This window comes from Diceros bicornis, chromosome 13, assembly GCF_020826845.1.
Source record: "Diceros bicornis minor isolate mBicDic1 chromosome 13, mDicBic1.mat.cur, whole genome shotgun sequence".
Classification (NCBI taxonomy): Eukaryota; Metazoa; Chordata; class Mammalia; order Perissodactyla; family Rhinocerotidae; genus Diceros; species Diceros bicornis.
This window is the reverse complement of record NC_080752.1, coordinates 15,111,905-15,130,948: the sequence shown is the minus strand read 5'-3', so window position 1 is coordinate 15,130,948 and position 19,044 is coordinate 15,111,905. Positions and strand designations below refer to the sequence as shown.

The following is a 19,044-nucleotide window of genomic DNA, read 5'->3' as shown; positions in this document are numbered from 1 at the left end:
AGGGGAGGTGGATTTGAGTGAACCCAGGCTCCCACCTACTCGTTTTGGCCAATTTGAATAAATCTTTCTCATCTCCAAGCACCAATGTCTCAGCGTTCGGCTTGTTGGGCATCAGGCACACGAACTTGAGATTAAGAGGTTCGGTATCAGGGTCCCTCATTCAGGAAGATCCGGTGTTAAAATTCCTTCCCTTCCTCAGGAAAAAAGTTTAGAACCCCTTCATGAGGCCTGACCCGTGGCATAGCGGTTAAGTGCATGTACGCTCTGCTGCTGGCAGCCCGGGTTCGGATCCCGGGGGTGCACTGACGCACCACTTGTCAGGACATGCTGTGGTGGCGTCCCATATAAAGTGGAGGAAGATAGGCAGAGATTTTAGCTCAGGGCCAGTCTTCCTCAGCAAAAAGAGGAGGATTGGCATGGATGTTAGCTCAGGGCTGATCTTCCTCACAAAAAAAAAAAAAAAAGAACCCCATCATAAACGTTTAGAACATCATAAATGTTTAGAACTTTACTGTAAATACCTGAAGCCCAACAATCAAAACCTATCCCACCAGCACTTCCGTGTGCCAACCTGTTCTCCCTAATCTCTTAAATTTTGTCCCAAATCCTGAATCAGGGAGACAGATCTGAGCGCACATGCCCCCTGTCTCCCTGGAGATCGATCTTGCAGAATAAAAGCTGATTTCTCCCCTCAAAGGCTGGTGCCATAATTAATTGGCTTGTTTATGCACATTGGGCAGAGAACCCCAATTTTGTGTGGTAACAATTGATGACCATGAAAGGACTAGGTCCTGTGACCGCCCACCCAAGGCTCTGGAACCCCTGGCGGGGTGTGGGGTCTTTTCATGGACCCTGAGCAGCCGCCTAGACAATTTTTTCTAGAGGCTGGACTGATTGGATTCCAGTTTCCCAGCTCTGGCGTTCCAGGCCCAAAGGCGTTTTTTTTCCTTTGGGAGAAGAAAACAGCTCCAGGATCAGACGTCTTTTGGGTGAGTGACCTCGTTAAAATGCGCCTGTGCCTAAAATTGTCCAATATCTTGTTAGGATTGTGTGTTAGAGGCCCCACTGGTGAGATTTGGTTGCTGAGTAAAAGTCCCAAGGCTAGGATTGTGGGTTTAAGGGAGACAATATAAAAGGGTTACAGCTGCTGGGGCACTCAAAAGGATCCGGTTAGAGTCCCAAGCTCTGGGGTAGGGAACCGGAGTATTGGATTTCTGTGTCTATGTTTGTCTGTTTGACTGTGTTATTTGTTAAAATTGGCTGCTTGGGTACTGAATTTCTCAGTGACCATAACAAACTGCCTTTTAGACTAATCTTATGAGGGTCTTCTGACTCTGAAGAAAAGAGGCACTGTTCCCTCTGGTCCTTCGGGACGTTTCTAGGTGACTGAGGACTTAACAGAGGTGTCGAGGCGACTGCCCATGACGTGCAATGGCCTCATAGGGACCCCATCTGAAGAACATATCTTACTGGGCCCTTATTGTTTATGGTGAGGCAATCAGCAGCTGCAGCTTGTCCAGGGCTTAAATCACCTGAACTTTGTGGGTGCCAGAACACGTAAGAGAAAGAGCCGACCCCTTGATTATTCTTGGGGGAGCTGTTCCCACAAGCACACCTTAAACACCTTTCCCTAGAAAGACCTTGTTTGTTGCGGCCACCTTGATAAAAGCCCCCTCAAAATGGGAAATAAAAATAGTATACCAGAATGTACCCCACTGGGATACATTCTTCAAAATTGGGCAATGTTCAGTTATAAGCCCATGGAGAAAAAGAAAATGATTTTCTTTTGTAATACAAGCTGGCCCCAATACTCATTGGAGTCAGATGAGGTACGGCCACAGAAGGGGTCTCTGAACTATAATACCATCTTGCAACTAGACCTATTCTGTAAAAGAGAAAAGAAATGGGATAAGATCTCTTATGTGCAGTCTTTTATGTCTTTATATCAGAAGAAGAATTTGGAAAAAAGATGTAAGATCATGATTCAGAGGAAGGATCCACAGAAAAAACCTGTTCTCCCAGAATCAAAGTCAGATGATGACCTTGTCTTTCTGCATTTGCTGTCTCCTACAGCGCCCCCACCGTATGCCGGAGGCACAGTGGGAGATAACCAGGAAGGGCATAATGATCCCCCTGAAGCAGCTGGCTCAGCTTTATACTCCCCTTCATCTAATAGTCAAGACAGGAATGGTTTCCCTGCCTCATACCAGTTGGGGTATCCAGTTCGGCCCGGGGCATGCTCCACCCCAGGCAGGGCAATTCCCCCTAAGGCAAGTCCCTGCAGGTCTGATGAACAAGGCCAACCCAGAGGGTTTTTGTATGTGCATACTCCCTTTTCAACTTCGGACTTATACAACTGGAAAAACAACATGCCTGCTTATCGAGATGATCCCCAAAAGACGGAAAGTTTATGTCTATCTTTGCTACGCATGACCCCAACTGGGCTGACATTCAGGCCCTTATGAACACCCTCCTCACCATAGAGGAGCATAGGATGGTACTGGACAAAGTTCATCAGGAGGCTGAGAGACTCCATGAATAACAACCTAACAATTCAATCAGGGCTCCAGCAGTAGAGGCCATACACAGAGTTGACCCAGGCTGGGACTCCCAATGACCCCGGAGGCCAGGCAAGGTTAAACCATTATAAAGCATGTTTAATAACTGGAATGCAGAAGGGGGTCCCAAAGCTGAAAAGCTTAAATAAGGTCCAGGAGGTACAACAAGGGCCAAAAGAAAATCCTTCAACCTTTCTGGAGAGAGTCTTTGAAGCCTACAGAAAGTATACTGACATTGACCCAGAGAATCCAGATAACATGAGACTGATCAACATGACCTTTATCAGCCAGAGTGCCCCTGATATAAGGAAGAGTCTGCAAAAATTGGAAGGGGGATTAGGGATGCCCATCTCACAACTTGTTGAGATTGCGTTTAAGGTGTTTAAAAGCTGAGACCAAAAACAAGAGAAAGAAAAACAGCGGGAGATGCAGAAGCAAGCTACTCTACTCACTGCAGCCCTCTGTCGCAATCTGCCAGGGCCAATGAGAGCAGAGAGACAGCCATGGGTAAGACCCCTGGGGCCCCCACCTTCTAACCACAAGAGGTACTCAGGCCTGGGGCCAAGACAATGTGCCCTTCGTAGGCAGGAGGAATACTGGAATGTCCCAATCTTCCTCGGCAGGCCGGAAGGGAAAGAGGCTTGCCTCAAAGCCTCCTGCCAGATGCTGCAGCTTGCAGATAAAGACCAGGAATGACAGTGCCTGGGGGCTCCTTTAAACTCCATTAGCTCCATCGACATTTCCCACAAGGAACCCGGGGTAACAACAGCAGTGGGAAAGAAACTGATAGACTTTCTAATTGACACTGGAGCTACTTATTCTGTACTAAACACCAGGCAGGGGCCCCTCTCCCCCAAGACCACATCCATTACTGATGTATCTGGGGAAGTCTCTCATAAGCCTTTCCTACAACTGCTCGAGTGTCACATAGGGAAAATGTATCTAAAGCACAGCTTTCTATATATGCCTGAGTGCCCTATCCTCCTGTTGGGGTGAGATTTGCTGACAAAATTAAATGCCCAAGCAACTTTTTCACCAGAAAAAATAGACATTAAAGTCCTCCCAAATCAAGCTTGTGCCTTCCAAACAGCGCTGTTACAACTGGGAGAAGAACCTCAATCAGAAGTCCCTGAAGGGGCCGGCCCCATGGCTTAGCGGTTAAGTGCGCGCGCTCCGCTGTTGGGGGCCCGGGTTCGGATCCCGGGCGCGCACCGATGCACCGCTTCTCCGGCCATGCTGAGGCCGTGTCCCACATACAGCAACTAGAAGGATGTGCAGTTATGACATACAACTATCTACTGGGGCTTTGGGGAGGAAAAAAGGAGGAAGATTGGCAATAGATGTTAGCTCAGAGCCGGTCTTCCTTAGCAAAAAGAGGAGGATTAGCACGGATGTTAGCTCAGGGCTGATCTTCCTCACACACACACACAAAAACTAAGGAAGCTTCAGACCAAAATACAATCCTTACTTTAAACTTCCTGGCAGAAAGGGGATATAAAGCCTCTAAGAGAAAAGCACAAATTTCTCAACCGACTGCCAAGTACCTCAGATTTGAGTTACCAAAAGGACAAAGAAACTTACTGCCAGATCAAAGGGAGGCATTAGCTAGGGTGGCTGTGCCCACTACCAGAAGACAGTTGCGAGGGTTCCTGGGCATGGCAGGATTCTGCCGTATCTGGATCCCTAACTTTGGACTGATAGCCAAGCTCCTCTACGAGGCTCTCAAGAGTGGAGACAATGAACCCCTTAATTGGACTGGAGAATGCCATAGTGCCTTCCAAACCATTAAAGAAAAGCTGCTTACTGCACCTGTTCTAGGACTCCCAGACATTAGAAAGCCGTTTGACCTGTTTGTCCCTGAGAGGCAAGGAGTTAGCATCAAGGGTAACTCAGAATTTGGGTAACGTGAGAAGGCCTGTTGCCTACTTCTCAAAACAGTTGGATATAGTGACTAAAGGATGGCCAGGGTAGAGTTTCCATCAACCCGAATCAGGTGACAGTATAGACCAGAAGGCTCTGCCATCTCTGATGAAATAGCATAAGTGAGAAATAAACTTTGGTTTTGTTAATCCATGAGATTTCACGGTTAATATTACCACATCATAAAAATAAATAAATAAGTAAATAAAGGAAGGAAGGCTGGTCTGCCTGTGGGTAGTAGCAGCCACCTGTGACTTGTTACAGGTGGCAGAAAAGTTTACTTTGGGTCAGCCCACCACTGTGCACACTCCTCACAGTGTACTTCCTCTTTTGGAACAAAAGGGAGGATATTGGCTCACCTCTGGGAGGCTACGCAAATATCAGGCCATACTACTAGACAACCTGAATGTAAAATTAAAGGTGGTATCCACCCTAAATCCAGCCACGTTGCTTCCCAGTACAGCAGGAGAACTTGTCCATGAGTGTATACAAATAATTGAAGCAGTTTATTCTACCAGACCCGACCTGACGGACCAGCCTCTGGAGAATCCAGATATGGAAACATTTACTCACGGGAGCAGCTTCATGGACCATGGACTTTGAAAGGCTAGGTATGCAATAGTAACTCATCAGGAAGTCCTAGAAGCAGAAGCCCTCCCTCCAGGTACATCTGCCCAGAAGGCAGAACTCATAGCCCTTACGAGAGCCCTGCATCTTGGAGCTAAGAGAAAGGTAACCATTTATACTGATTCTAAGTATGCCTTCTCTGTCATGCATGCACATGGGGCCATGTGGAAAGAGAGAGGTCTACTAACTTCAGGAACAAAAGAGATTAAACACACAGAAGAGATACTGGCCTTATTAGATTCTGTTATGATGCCAGAAAAAGTGGCCATAGTACATTGCCTGGGCCACCAAAAGACTGATAGTTATATAGCTAAAGGAAATAATTTGGGCCAGCCCCGTGGCTTAGCGGTTAAGTGCGCGCACTCCGCTACTGGCCGCCCAGGTTCGGATCCCGGGCGCGCACTGATGCACCGCTTCTCTGGCCATGCTGAGGCCACGTCCCACATACAGCAACTAGAAAGATGTGCAACTATGACACACAACTATCTACTGGGGCTTTGGGGGGAAAAAAAAAGGAGGAAGATTGGCAATAGATGTTAGCTCAGAGCCGGTCTTCCTCAGCAAAAAGAGGAGGATTAGCATGGATGTTAGCTAAGGGCTGACCTTCCTCACACACAAAATAATAATAATAATAATAATAATAATAATAATAATAATAATTTGGCTGATCAGGCAGCAAAACAGGCAGGCAGAACCAAAACCCCAAATCCTAAGGCCGTAGCACTCATCCCGAGTATGGATTTGTCCCTGTTTAAGCCTCAGTATTCAGAAACGGATTTAAACAGAGCAGACAAATGGGGACTTCATACAGACTCTCGAAGAGCAGGTGGTAATCAGTACCAAACAACTAAAGAAGGCTGGCTTTATAATGAACAGGGACTAGTGCCTATATCCAAGCACTTAATAGAAAAAATCATTACTCACCTGCATCAGGGAACCCATTATGGGAGAGATGCAACCTATCATTGGCTACAAAAGTTTATTGTTGGTCCACAAATGCAAAGGACTATCCAGAAGGTAGTACCAAATTGCTTGATTTGTGCCAGAAACAATCCCCAAACTGGGCCACCACCAACAATCGAAGGGGTGCAAACCCGAGGGACAGAACCAGGAAATGATTAGCAAACAGACTTTACTGTTATGCCCAGAGCCATGAGAAATTATAGATATTTGCTGGTATTTGTGGACACCTTCACAGGATGGGTTGAAGCCTTTCTGTGTAGGACAGAAAAGGCTTCCGAAATAACACAAGCCTCACTAAAGGAAATTATCCCTCGTTTGGGGCTGCCTCTGTCAATTCAAAGCAACAATAGAGGAGCTTTCATAGCCAAAGTAACACAAGAAGTGCCTGGAGCCCTCGGGATACAATGGAAGTTACATGCTTCATGCAGACCTCAGTCCATAGCAAAGACTGAAAAGGTGAACCATACCTTAAAGAAAACAATTGCTAAAATATGCCAGGAAACCAGCCTAACATCTTGCCAGTTGCCTGGTTTAGAGTAAGAGTAGCCCCTAGAAGTAGGCTTCAATTAAGCCCTTATGAAGTGTTATATGGGAGACCCTTCCTTAAGACTAAGTATTATTGCAATCTTGAAAATGGTCATGTTGTAAAAGAATTGGATGCTATAAAACGTGTACAGTCTCTAGGTGCTACTTTATCTGCTATACATAAACATGCTTCTAGCCGATTAACGTTTCCTACCGACGTTCCCCTGCATTACATAAGCCCGGGGGACTGGGCTCTCCTCAAGACTTGGAAAAGTCAACACCCTGAGGACCAACTGCAGCCTAAGTGGGATAGACCCTATGAAGTCCTTCTGGTTACACATTCTTCAGTAAAATTAAAGGGAGTTAAGCCTTGGGTACCCCACTCATGAGTAAAAATAGCACCCACTCCCAGCCAGGACCTCCCTCGTCCCCTTTATAATTCTCAAACAGGTAGCACCCTTCGTGGACAGCAGGAGACGGAAGGACCGAATCATGTAAACATTGGGTGGGCACCGAGGCCTACAGCTAGCAGTTCTACCCAAGAGTATTCCTGTGAATCTCTAACTAATCTTAAGTTACTTTTCAGAAAAAGTAACAAAAACTGAGGAAGCTCTTGGGTCTCCAGGTACCAGGCAGAGTGGGTTTCAACTCCCTTTCTGACACCTGACTTCAACTGACCAATACAAATATCTCCAAACCAGAATGAGAAGACGACATCTGTTGTAGACAGCTGTCCCAAGACTCTGGACCAGGCCTGTATTCTTAACCTTATATCTCTTCATTTACATCCTTGTGACATTTAGACTCTATATAATTGCTAAACAATTAATTTCTCGATTGCCATACTTTTTACCTACCCCAATACCTTACCCCTCCAATTCTATAAGATAGATTAGAACCTGATTACAAAACCCTTTTTGATTAATCACAAAAATGCCATTTAAGATTTTCCTGATACTATGTTTTTCCAATCCACATCTGAATGGGCCTCTAATGGCAATGTTTTTTTACAATGGGCTCACTCCTTTGCCACACACAAAAATCAGTCCAATTGTTGGATATGTGGCCAACTTCCCCTTTCTAGTACATCTGGGGTTACGGTGGTGGATTTCTCCCTTACATGGTACGGACTGGAAAGCTTTAAAGCAATTTATTATGATGGAAAGATCTAATATTCATAGTACGTCCAATATTACTAATTATGATCCTGATACATGGCCAATAGCCCACACTGTTAATGATACAGGGCATGGCTACTCTTTCTCTCTTACTCGGACTATACAATTATCCCAACAACTTGCAAAGAGACGAAAGAAGATAGATAATACTGTGAGAACTATGGGAGGTTTTACACAAATGTGGAATGGATATGTTTGGCTTACTCCTAGTTATGGATCTTTAAATGCACTGGGACCCTTATGTGGGGAACAAAGAAATCATTCCAAACAAAATTTTCCAAACTGCACTCAAAATATGGGACGGATATCCTCCAAGTCATGTCAAAATACTCTCATACTTAAAGAAAGTGATTGGTTTGGAACAGACTGGTCTCAGTGGCCAGGCATTTACTGGGTGACTCCTAATAGAACTCAATTGTTATTGAAACAAACCTCTGGCCTTGGCTACTGCCTGGATGGCTAGGACACTGCACCCTGGGTTTCCCTTGGATGCAGGGAAGGTTTCACCCTGAGCTAACATCTGTTGCTAATCTTCCTTTCCTTAAGGCCAGATGGGTTTGTTCAGTGTTCCACTGGTATAATCACCTAGCGGCTGTATTTGCTCTTCCCTTGGGGCTAGAAGATGTCATAACACATGTAAAAGCTCTGAGTAAATTTACTCAACAAGCCCTAAACGATAGTCAAGCAGGAATAGCCTCATTAAATACTGAAGTGTCTTTAATGAGGAAGGCTGTCCTTCAAAACAGAATGGCCTTAGATATTCTAACAGCCTCTCAAGGCAGTACATGTGCAATTATTCAGACTGAATGCTGTGTCTACATACCTGACGAATCTTCCAATGTGTCATCCCTGTTAAAGCACATGAGAAAGTAAGTGAATGCCTTGAGCGATCCCACACCCAGTCTTGATTTATTTGGTTGGCTTTCCTCAGGTATCGGTTCCTTTTTGAGATCTAGATTACAATTTCTATTTCTATCACTTCTTGGAATTCTTGTATTAGTCATAATATTCAAACTAATTACTGTTTTCTTTACTCAGTGTTGTAAGACTAGTATGCAAGTTAAAGTAATGATGGCTCAACAACTCGAGATGGTCGATCAATTTTATGACTGGACGAATTTCTCCTTCTGATAAAGACTATTTCTGATAAAGCTTAAGAACTTATTTTAAAACTAGTCTTTTCTATAATTATAGGCAATGTAATCATAAAGAGTCGCAAAAAGCACATGTACAATGCTTGCACAATAATCTAAAATTAATTTTTAGGGGCCAGCCCCATGGCTTAGCAGTTAAGTGCGCGCACTCCGCTACTGGCAGCCCAGGTTCGGATCCTGGGCGCGCGCTGACGCACCGCTTCTCCGGCCATGCTGAGGCCGCATCACACATACAGCAACTAGAAGGATGTGCAACTATGACTACAACTATCTACTGGGGCTTCGGGGGAAAAAAAAAAAAAAGAGGAGGATTGGCAATAGATGTTAGCTCAGAGCCAGTCTTCCTCAGCAAAAAGAGGAGGATTAGCACGGATGTTAGCTCAGGGCTGATCTTCCTCACAAAAAAAAGTAATAATAAATAAAAAATAAAAAAATAAAAATAAATAAAATTCATTTTTAAAACATATGACAAGCTTCCTCTGTTAATATGTATATATACCTATGCTCGTCCACTATTTCCCCCCAATGTAGATAACTAGGCAAACCAATGGATAAAGGCCTAGCACCAAGGGACTTGAGGGACCACATGCCCCTGTCTCCCTGAAGATCGATCTTGCAGAATAAAAGCTGATTTCTCCCCTCAAAGGCTGGTGCCATAATTAATTGGCTTGTTTATGCACATCGGGCAGAACCCCGATTTTCATAAACAAAATCTCATGCTAGGGCTGGCCCCATGGCTTAGCGGTTAAGTGTGTGCGCTCTGCTACTGGCGGCCCGGGTTCGGATCCCAGGCGCGCACCGACGCACCGCTTCTCCGGCCATCTGAGGCTGTGTCCCACATACAGCAACTAGAAGGATGCGCAACTATGACATACAACTATCTACTGGGGCTTTGGGGGGCAAAAAAAAAAAGGAGGAGGATTGGCAATAGATGTTAGCTCAGAGCCGGTCTTCCTCAGCAAAAAAAGAGGAGGATTAGCATGGATGTTAGCTCAGGGCTGATCTTCCTCACACACACACACAAAAAAATCTCATGCTATTAGGCTACAACACGGTAGGGAGGGAGGATCCACTGGATTGGAAGTTTGGAAATAAGAATTGTAGTGTAGAGCCTGTCACTGATTTGCTGTGTGACTTGGGAAAGCTCATTTTACCTAAGACTTAACTATAAAATGAGGTTTCTGAAACCAAAATCACTAAGGATTCTTCCCACCCATGGGGTTCATATATTATACTTTGTTTTTTGGCAATCTCCCTCACTAAATGCACTTAAACAATACAAATTATATCAGTTAATTATCTCAATAGTTTTGTGAATGAATGTCAACCCAGATATTATGTTCTCTAGGAAGTCTTCTTGGACTGTCTAATGGGTGCCCAGTTTGGATTAGATGTGGTCTCTGTGCCTCTATAACAAGCATGGTGGAGTGTCTATTATTCAATGTTAAATAATATTTATCTGTTTACTTAATATTTCTTCTTCTCCACAAAACTGTAAGTTCCCTGAGAGATTTATAAAATATATAAGTTCCAACACTTAAACAGTCCCTAGCATACGTATTTAATGAAATGAATGAATGGAGTTCCAGTACTAGAAACATTTGTAGTAAAACCACTGGACTTTTTCAAAACGCAACTGTTACAAGTGGATAACTAAGTAATCTGAATCTTGCATTAGTATTAAATTTTAAAGCAAATGTCTAGAATCAAAGTAGACAAGACACATTACATAAAATTTTACATTTATTTAGGCAAAAAAAAAAATCCCCCAAACAAAAATCTGTACATACAACATTAATACCTAAGTGATGTCCTGATTTAAAATATAGCATGATTCATGTACAGAACACTCCCATTCATCTGGCCACAGTGAGGACAGCGCCTTCAGTCCAGATAATTGAGAGAGAGCCTTTGAAACGTACACACATTACACTTTCCAATGAACTTTTCATATCTTTTGAAAGGAGTTAAACTCTTCCATCAGAATTGAAGCAAAAGACAACTTTTCACACTCACAAGTCAGTGAGAATTTGACGGTGGGAATTCTACAAAAGTCAGGGATTTTTTATTTTATTCTTGCAGATTATCTGAGAGCATAAATCTTGATATAACATCTTTCCATATTTAAAGGGAAAAAATGCTTTTAAGAATTTCCTGCTTTTATGAAAGTGTGTCTCAGCTTTCATTAGCTAAGTCGCTTCTTGCTTCTAAGCTGATTAAAATAAGCTTAAAAGAACCCAATTCGAACAGTTTTCCCAAAAGTAAGTCCCAAATTAAGCACATACTATTAAAGAACTAGATTTATGATTTCCCATACAATAATTTTGATAAATTTGGGATTCTCTAAATATTCTTAATAAGCAGTCTGTCTAGCTATAAAGTTAGGTTGTGCTGTTCAAAAGAGCTTTGCTTCATCCAGAGAAATGAGAAACAGCATTATTTTCCCATAATTTACCCCAAAAAACTGGGGAGGGGAGAAACAGGCAGAGAAAGCTCTTTCTTAGGCTACCAACCAGTTGACAAAGAGTGTCTTAGGTTAAGATTTGGAAATCAAAGAATGCATAATTAGGAGTGTACCGTGTCATGCAAAGTCTATGAAATGCTAAAAAAGATAAAGCATTTACTCATTTTACTCATTTAAAGCACATTCAGCAAATTTTTCTATCATATTGCTATTCTCATCACTGGATGAAGGCTGGATTTGCATTATTCCTAAAATGAACAGTTCATGAGTTAACACTAAAAGTTAAAAATGTGTCAATACAAAGCAAATGGTAAAGATTAAACATCCAATATCCACACAATCATCTGAAACTGCTACAATGGATTTGAGAGGGAAACCTTAAGTTTGCAAACCTCTCTGTAAGCTGTCTTAAAACACTACTCTGAGGCCCTAGCCATATAATGTCCCCAAATAAGTCACATACAGATAAAACTGCCCACATCAGCTGACAGTATGATACTGCCTTTAACTTACACCTTTAGTTTAATAATACTGTTTATCCCAAGATAAAAGTTGCACAATAATCAAATAATGTAAACATACCATTAGAAGGAGGAAAAGAGTGGGTTTCAACGTACACAAAACAGTAAGCTTCTTATCCCTGCTACTCATGACCTCTTTTCAACCTTGCATACTGCTGCACATTGTTCTATGGTGGGCGGGTGGGTGGCCGGCCCTCATGCATTTTAAAACACTAAGCCAAAAGCATGGTTCATTAATCTAATCTACCCTAATTTAGCACATAAAATATGTTTTCATTAAAATGTGCTCCAAAGGGCTAGAAGATGGCCCAATGCTATCTTGACACATGGCATAATTAAAAACACAGTCATCAAAGTGACTGGGAAGAAAAAGGGCCAACTCAAAATGTCCCATTAGTAACAGCAACTTCCTAGGCTGGATATATAGGACTGATATTTTCAAACATGAATATTTGATTCCTTGGAAGTTTGCATACAAAAGACATCATGAAATTAAGTTCCCATAGCAATCTTATGGTGATTCACCTCCACCTTGGGTAATTCACTTAAGTTGACTAGTGCCACTAAATGGCATTACTGTCCAGGGGTGAGGAGCAGCAATATTTAAGGTCAATTTCTGGAACTGTGGGTCTGATATGATTTTAAAATCCTCAACTAAGATCAGCAGCCACTGAGTCCTTGGCCAGACAATAAACTAACCCCTTATTATGACTTGTTTCATATTTCTTTTCAACTGCAAAAAGAAAAAATGATTTTTTAGAGTATAAAGACCAGAGCAAAACTTACTTGATGGAAAGAATGAGATGTCTTAATTATTTCTGCTTTAATTTCACACTGTTCTTGTTTTATTCAATGATACCAAGAACGCATCATTATACTCTAAAATGTCTATTTCCTTTAGTAGATCGAAAGGATCTTGCTGTTGCTTGTGGACTGATGTAGTGATATTTTACAATATCTGAGTGCACCAATGATTTGAGCAATGAGTGGTTCAACCTTTGTCTAAATTGTGCTTGAAACAGCACCTCTAAGCCACTGAAGAGGTAACCCTTGAAGGCACCAAGTACTGTTACATTCTAGTATACAAATGCAAAAGGGAGGCCTAATAGATTCTAACTGTAGAGAAGAGCCAGTTATGCCTCATAATTTCAATATATACATCTACTATACTTTAGCAAGATTCAAGACTTTACAGACAATTCTGTGCCTTAAACAGATACACAATTTTAAGAACCATCCCAACCACAAAGGCACTACAATTTTTATATATTTGGGATGTGATCAATTATTTTGCTTTTAAGACTCCGATGTATCTGGCCATTATCAGTGCTCAAAGTAGTCAATTTAAATTTAACTTCAAATACTTTTGAGTCTTCATCTATCAACAAGTTATTCTGAGTAATGAAAAGATTTATCGCTTTCTGTACATTTTTAGCCATTTCTGAAAATAATTTATAAAGACAAAAACCTAGGATTAACCTACAAGGAACATGCACTTTTGTCTTGAACAGGATACAAGAGAAACTTGAAGCCAAACTTCTCAAATAGGCTTTCCCTTAACCAGGCAGGCTAGAAGACTTGGAAATGGTTAACATAGCTAGCAACATCCAAGCTATTGTAGGTATCCTATTTTCTACATTTTGCCTTAGACATTAAAATTCAGACAAAAGGGGAAAAGCTTACAAGAATTTTCCATTTCCTCTGAAATAAGACAATCTGTGAAAATTTATCTTGCACCTATAAAAATTCCTTACACCAATTAAGTCAGAATTAACCCACAATTTAAAATGGTTTTTAATGGTTCTAAATACCTATTTTCTTTTGGTTTAAGTTTTCACCCCTTTGAAGGAGTACCAAATAGTTCAAGTACGATTATTGTGATAGTGGTAAGAAATGGTAAGAAATGTGTATGTCAAAAATCTTATCAGCATACTATTAAGCCAGCTCCTTTCTAAACAAAAATGCTTCTGAATAATCACCATAATTTAAATACACCATTTAAAATCTCTACTGAAAACACTTTGGCCATCTATGAAAAAGATGCAGTCATTTGAGATTGCAATTAACCTTATTCATAAACTAAAATTTAAAATGGGAGCCAGTTCTGGTGGTCTAGTGGTTAAGATTCAACACTCTCACCACCGTGGCCCAGGTGCATTTCCTGGTCATGGAACCACATCACCCATCTGTCAGTTGTCATATTGTGGCAGTGGCTCACATAGAAAATTAAACTAACAACTAGGATACACAACCATGCACTGAAGCTTTAAAAAAAAAAATTTTAATGGAAATTAAGTTATTTGGTGACTTGCTGCCTCCCAGCTGCCATTAATATAATAACTGATTCTTTACTATACTGTCACAGGTATCTTAAAGGAAAGACAATTGTCTAAAAAATAACCCATCAAGAAACATTTCCTTTTATGCACTGCAACTAGAATCATTACATTTAACAATAGTCTAATTCTTCTCATTCATTTTTGGCATGAGATGTGGACATCTTTCTCTAACATGAAAACGTTGAGATACATGTATTTTGAAACAAAAGGAAATAACTTCTCATGGCAAAATTTACTGTTGTTAATTGTATTTTAACTGAGTAGGTAACATCTTGTGTAGTCTATTCCACTAAACAAAATGACTGAAATAGAGGGAAAAGAATGGTCAGTTCTAACAAGAGACAATTTTTTTAAATTCACATTTTCACAACAATATGACATATAGAGATTCAGAGAGTTAATCTTTAACACAGAATGCTGTGATATTTTACACTGTGATGCTTGAGGAAACATTTCTAGAGAGTAACCAGCAGTCTGTGTAGGAAGCAGCAGCCCATGCTTCCAGGAATAAAAAATGAAGAACAAACTACTGGTCACTGTCTCAGGAGAGGTGGGCTAAAGAAGGATAGCCTGTCCCAGTTTAAAAACTATACATACCATAAGAGCAGACCATTTCCCAGTTCCTAAAATCTATTCTTCCTTAAGTTTTCCTTTTTAATATACTTTTCTGTCAGCCATCCGGGCTCCAACCAGTGAGTAGCTTTCCCATGGAGAGGACTCAGATTTCCATTCTTTCACACTAAGAAGGACATCTTATAAAAGGTACACAGACAGAGAATAAAGGCATTTTATACAGAAGCAGTATAAAATTTACAACTGAAGCAGTGCCAGAAATCAGGCTAACAGCTTATCTAAAGCTGCAAATTGACTGGAAGGGACTTTTAGATCAAAAAAGTTTGGCCTAAGGGTTCGTGCAAACTTTATCATAAAACTGTAGAATTTCAAGCACAGGTAAGTTCAAACACTGAAAGATGTGGAAAATTTCCTAAAAGGCAATGACGAAGGAAGAGACCCTTCTTGCCTTGTAAGTTAAAAATCACAAGACAAATTAGAGACTGTTCACATGGGCAGTACTGTACATTGTCAATCCCAAACTGAGCTTATGACTCTTGTCATAGAAACCCCCAAAACGTCACAGAGGGTAAGATATTCCAAATGAACCTATCACAAAAAGGATTCCTGTGATTCAATTATCCAATTACCTATGGCTATCAATTTAGTCTGGCCTGGGGCTGCTTTTTACAGGGAGGTGGTCTCCCATGACGTACAATGTGTTTTTCTAAGCTGTCCAGAATGGCCACAGCAATCTGTTGGACGTGGGGATCAGTCTGTTCATGTTCTTTGATGTTGTATAAATGCTGCAATCCTCCTTCTTCAATCAGCATGCTGCAATACCTTGAGGCTGAAAGAAAACAGGAGAAAGAGCTTTTCTTAAAACACTTAAAAATTATCCCACAAAAAAAATCAGTTATTTTTTGCTTAAATTTTAACTTTCTCATTGACCACTAACATATACTACAGCTTGATAAATACCTCTGTGATGATATGTCTATGCTGCAAGGCCCCACACATAAATAATACACGTCATATATATATATATTTTTTAATCATAACCTTAAGACATAGACAATCTGGAAAGAAAATTTGTTTGACCCAAAATCATAGGTAAGATAGAGACTACACTTTTATGCATTTCCTATGTTTTTAAAAAATTTAATGGCACTCATATTGCACATGCAAATTTCTTTTTTCTTTTATTATTTTATTTTTTAATTTTTTCCCCAAAGCCCCAGTAGATAGCTGTATGTCATAGCTGCACATCCCTCTAGTTGCTGTACGTGGGATGCGGCCTCAGCATGGCCGGAGAGGCAGTGTGTTGGTGCGCGCCCGGGATCCGAACCTGGGCCGCCAGCAGCGGAGCGCGAGCACTTAACCACTAAGCCACGGGGCCGGCCCAACAATTTTCTTTATTTTTAAATATTTTCTTTGCCTTTTGTTTTAAAAAATATTTCTTTTTTGTACACACCACTTTTAAAGTTTTTTTAGTTTTAGTCATATTTTTAAAAATATAATTTACACACAATTAAATACACCCAATGTAATCTATAGTTTGATGAGTTTTGCCAAATGTACACAGGTATACCTCATTTTATTGCACTTCACAAATATTGCATTTTTTACAAATTGAAGGTTTGTGGCAACCCTGCATTGAGCAAGCCTATTGGCGCCATTTTTCCACAGCATTTGCTTACTTTGTGTCTCTGTGTCACACTTTGGTAACTCTCGCAATATTTCAAACTTTTTCATTATTATTATATGTGTTATGGTGATCTGTGATCAGTGATCCTTGACGGTACTATTATAATTCTTTTGAGGCACCACAAACTGCACCCATATAACACGATGAACTTAATCGATAAATGTTGTGTGTGTTCTGACTGCTCCACTGACTGGCCGTTCCCCTCTCTCTCTCCTGCTCCTTGGCCTCCCTATTGCGAGACACAATAATATTGAAATTAGGCCAACTAATAACTCTACAATGGCGTCTAAGTGTTCAAGTGAAAGGAAGAGTTGCCCATCTCACTTTAAATCAAAAGCTAGAAATGATTAAGCTTAGTAAGGAAGGCGTGTTGAAAGCCAAGATACGCTGCAAGTTAGGCTTCTTGCACCAAACAGCCAAGTTGTGAATGTAAAGGAAAAATTCTTGAAAGAAACTAAAAGTGAACACACGAATGTTCAAAAAGTGAAACAGCCTTATTGCTGATATGGAGAAACTTGTAGTGGTCTGGATAGAAGGCCAAATCAGCCACAACATTCCGTTAAGCCAAAGCCTAATCCAGAGCCAGGCCCTAACTCTTCAATTCTATGAAGGCTGAGAGAGGTGAGGAAGCTGCAGAAGGAAAGTTTGAAACTAGCAGAAGTTAGTTCATAAGGTTTAGGGAAAGAAGCTGTCTCCATAACATAAAAGTGCAGGGTGAAGCAGCAGGTGCTGATGTAGAAGCTGCAGCATGTCACCCAGAAGATCTAGCTAAGATAATCAATGAAGGTGGCTACACTAAACAACAGATTTTCAATGCAGACACAACAGCCTTATATTGGAAGAAGATGCCATCTAGGACTTTCATAGCTAGAGAGGAGAAGTCACTGCCTGGCTTCAAAGCATCAAAGGACAGGCTGACTCTCGTTAGGGGCCAATGCAGCTGGTGACTTTAAGTTGAAGCCAATGCTCATGGACCATTCCGAAAATCCTAGGGCCTTTAAGACTTATGCTAAATAGGGGCAGGCCCAGTGGCGTAGCGGTTAAGTTCACGCCCTCTGCTTCAGTGGCCCGGGGTTCATCACGGGTTCAGATCTTGGGCATGGACCAACACACCGCTTATCAAGCCATGCTGTGGTGGTGTCCCATATAAAGTAGAGGAAGACAGGCACAGAAGTTAGCCCAGGGCCAATCTTCCTCAGCAAAAAGAGGTGGATTGGCAACAGATGTTAGCTCAAGGCTAATCTTCCTCACACACACACAAAAAATTATGCTAAATAATTCTGCCTGTGCTCTATAAATGGAACAACAAAGCCTGGATGACAGCACATCTGTTTACAACATGGTTTGCTGAATATTTTACGCCCACTGTTAAGATCCACTGCTCAGAAAAAACGATTCCTTTCAAAATATTACTGCTCATTGACAAAGCACCTGGTCACCCAAGAGCTCTGACAAAGATGTACAATGAGATTAATGTTGTTTTCATGCCTGCTAACACAACATCCATTCTGCAGCCCAAGGATCAAGGAGTAATTTCGACTTTCAAGTCTTATTATTTAAGAAATACATTTTGTAAGGCTATATATAACTGCGATAGACAGTGATTTCTCTAATGAATCTGGGCAAAGTAAATTGAAAACCTTCTGGAAAGGATTCACCATTTTGGATGCCATTAAGAACATTCATGATTCATGGGAAGAGGTCAAAATATCAACATTAACAGGAGTTTGGAAGAAGTTGATTCCAACCCTCATGGATGACTTTGAGGGGTTCAAGATTTCAGTGAAGGAAGTATCTGCAGATGTGGTGGAAATAGCAAGAGAATTAGAAGTGGAGCCTGAAGATGTGACTGAATTGCTGCAATCTCATGATAAAACTTTAATGGATGATGAGTTGCTTCTCAGGGATGAGCAAAGAAAGTGGTTTCTTGAGATGAAATCTACTCATGGTGCAGATGCTGTAAAGATTGCTGAAATGACAACAGAGGATATAGAATATTACATAAACTTGCTGGATAAAGCAGTGGCAGGGCTTGAAAGGACTGAGTCCAATTTTGAAAGAAGTTCTACTGTGGGTAAAATGCTATCAAACAGCATCGCAGGTACAGAGAAATCATTTGTGAAAGGAAGAGTCAGTCAATGCGGCAAACTTCATTGTTGTCTTCTTTTAAGAAATTGCCACAGCCACCCCACCTTCAGCAACCACCATCCTGATCAGTCAGCAGCCATCAACATTGAGGCAAGATCCTCCACCAACAAAAAGATTACAACTGGCTGAAGGCTCACATGATGGTTAGCATTTTTTAGCAATAAAGTATTTTTTAATTAGGGTATGTACATTTTTTTTAGACAATGCATTTGCACACTTAACAGACTACAGCATAGTGTAAACATAACTTTTATATGCACTAGGAAACCAAAAAATTTGTGTAACTCGCTTTACTACAATATTCACTTTATTGCAGTGGTCTAGAATCAAACCTGCAATATCTCTGAGATATGCCTGTATATATATATGCGCGTTGTAGATGTGTGA

General features: G+C 41.2%; 1 protein-coding gene across 2 annotated transcripts in view; it reads right to left on the bottom strand.

The window, feature by feature from the left end:
- Positions 1-10,655: 10,655 nt before the first annotated feature.
- The window catches only part of ZYG11B (zyg-11 family member B, cell cycle regulator), an 81,814-nt gene continuing 73,425 nt past the window's right edge, over positions 10,656-19,044 (bottom strand). Inside the window, exon 14 of one of the 2 annotated variants that reach the window (XM_058552432.1) lies at positions 10,656-15,651. In XM_058552432.1, coding sequence (XP_058408415.1) covers positions 15,461-15,651 — 191 coding nt within the window. In that variant the 3' untranslated portion in view covers positions 10,656-15,460. The remainder of the gene's footprint in view (positions 15,652-19,044) is intronic. The other variant, XM_058552430.1, reaches the window with a different exon arrangement.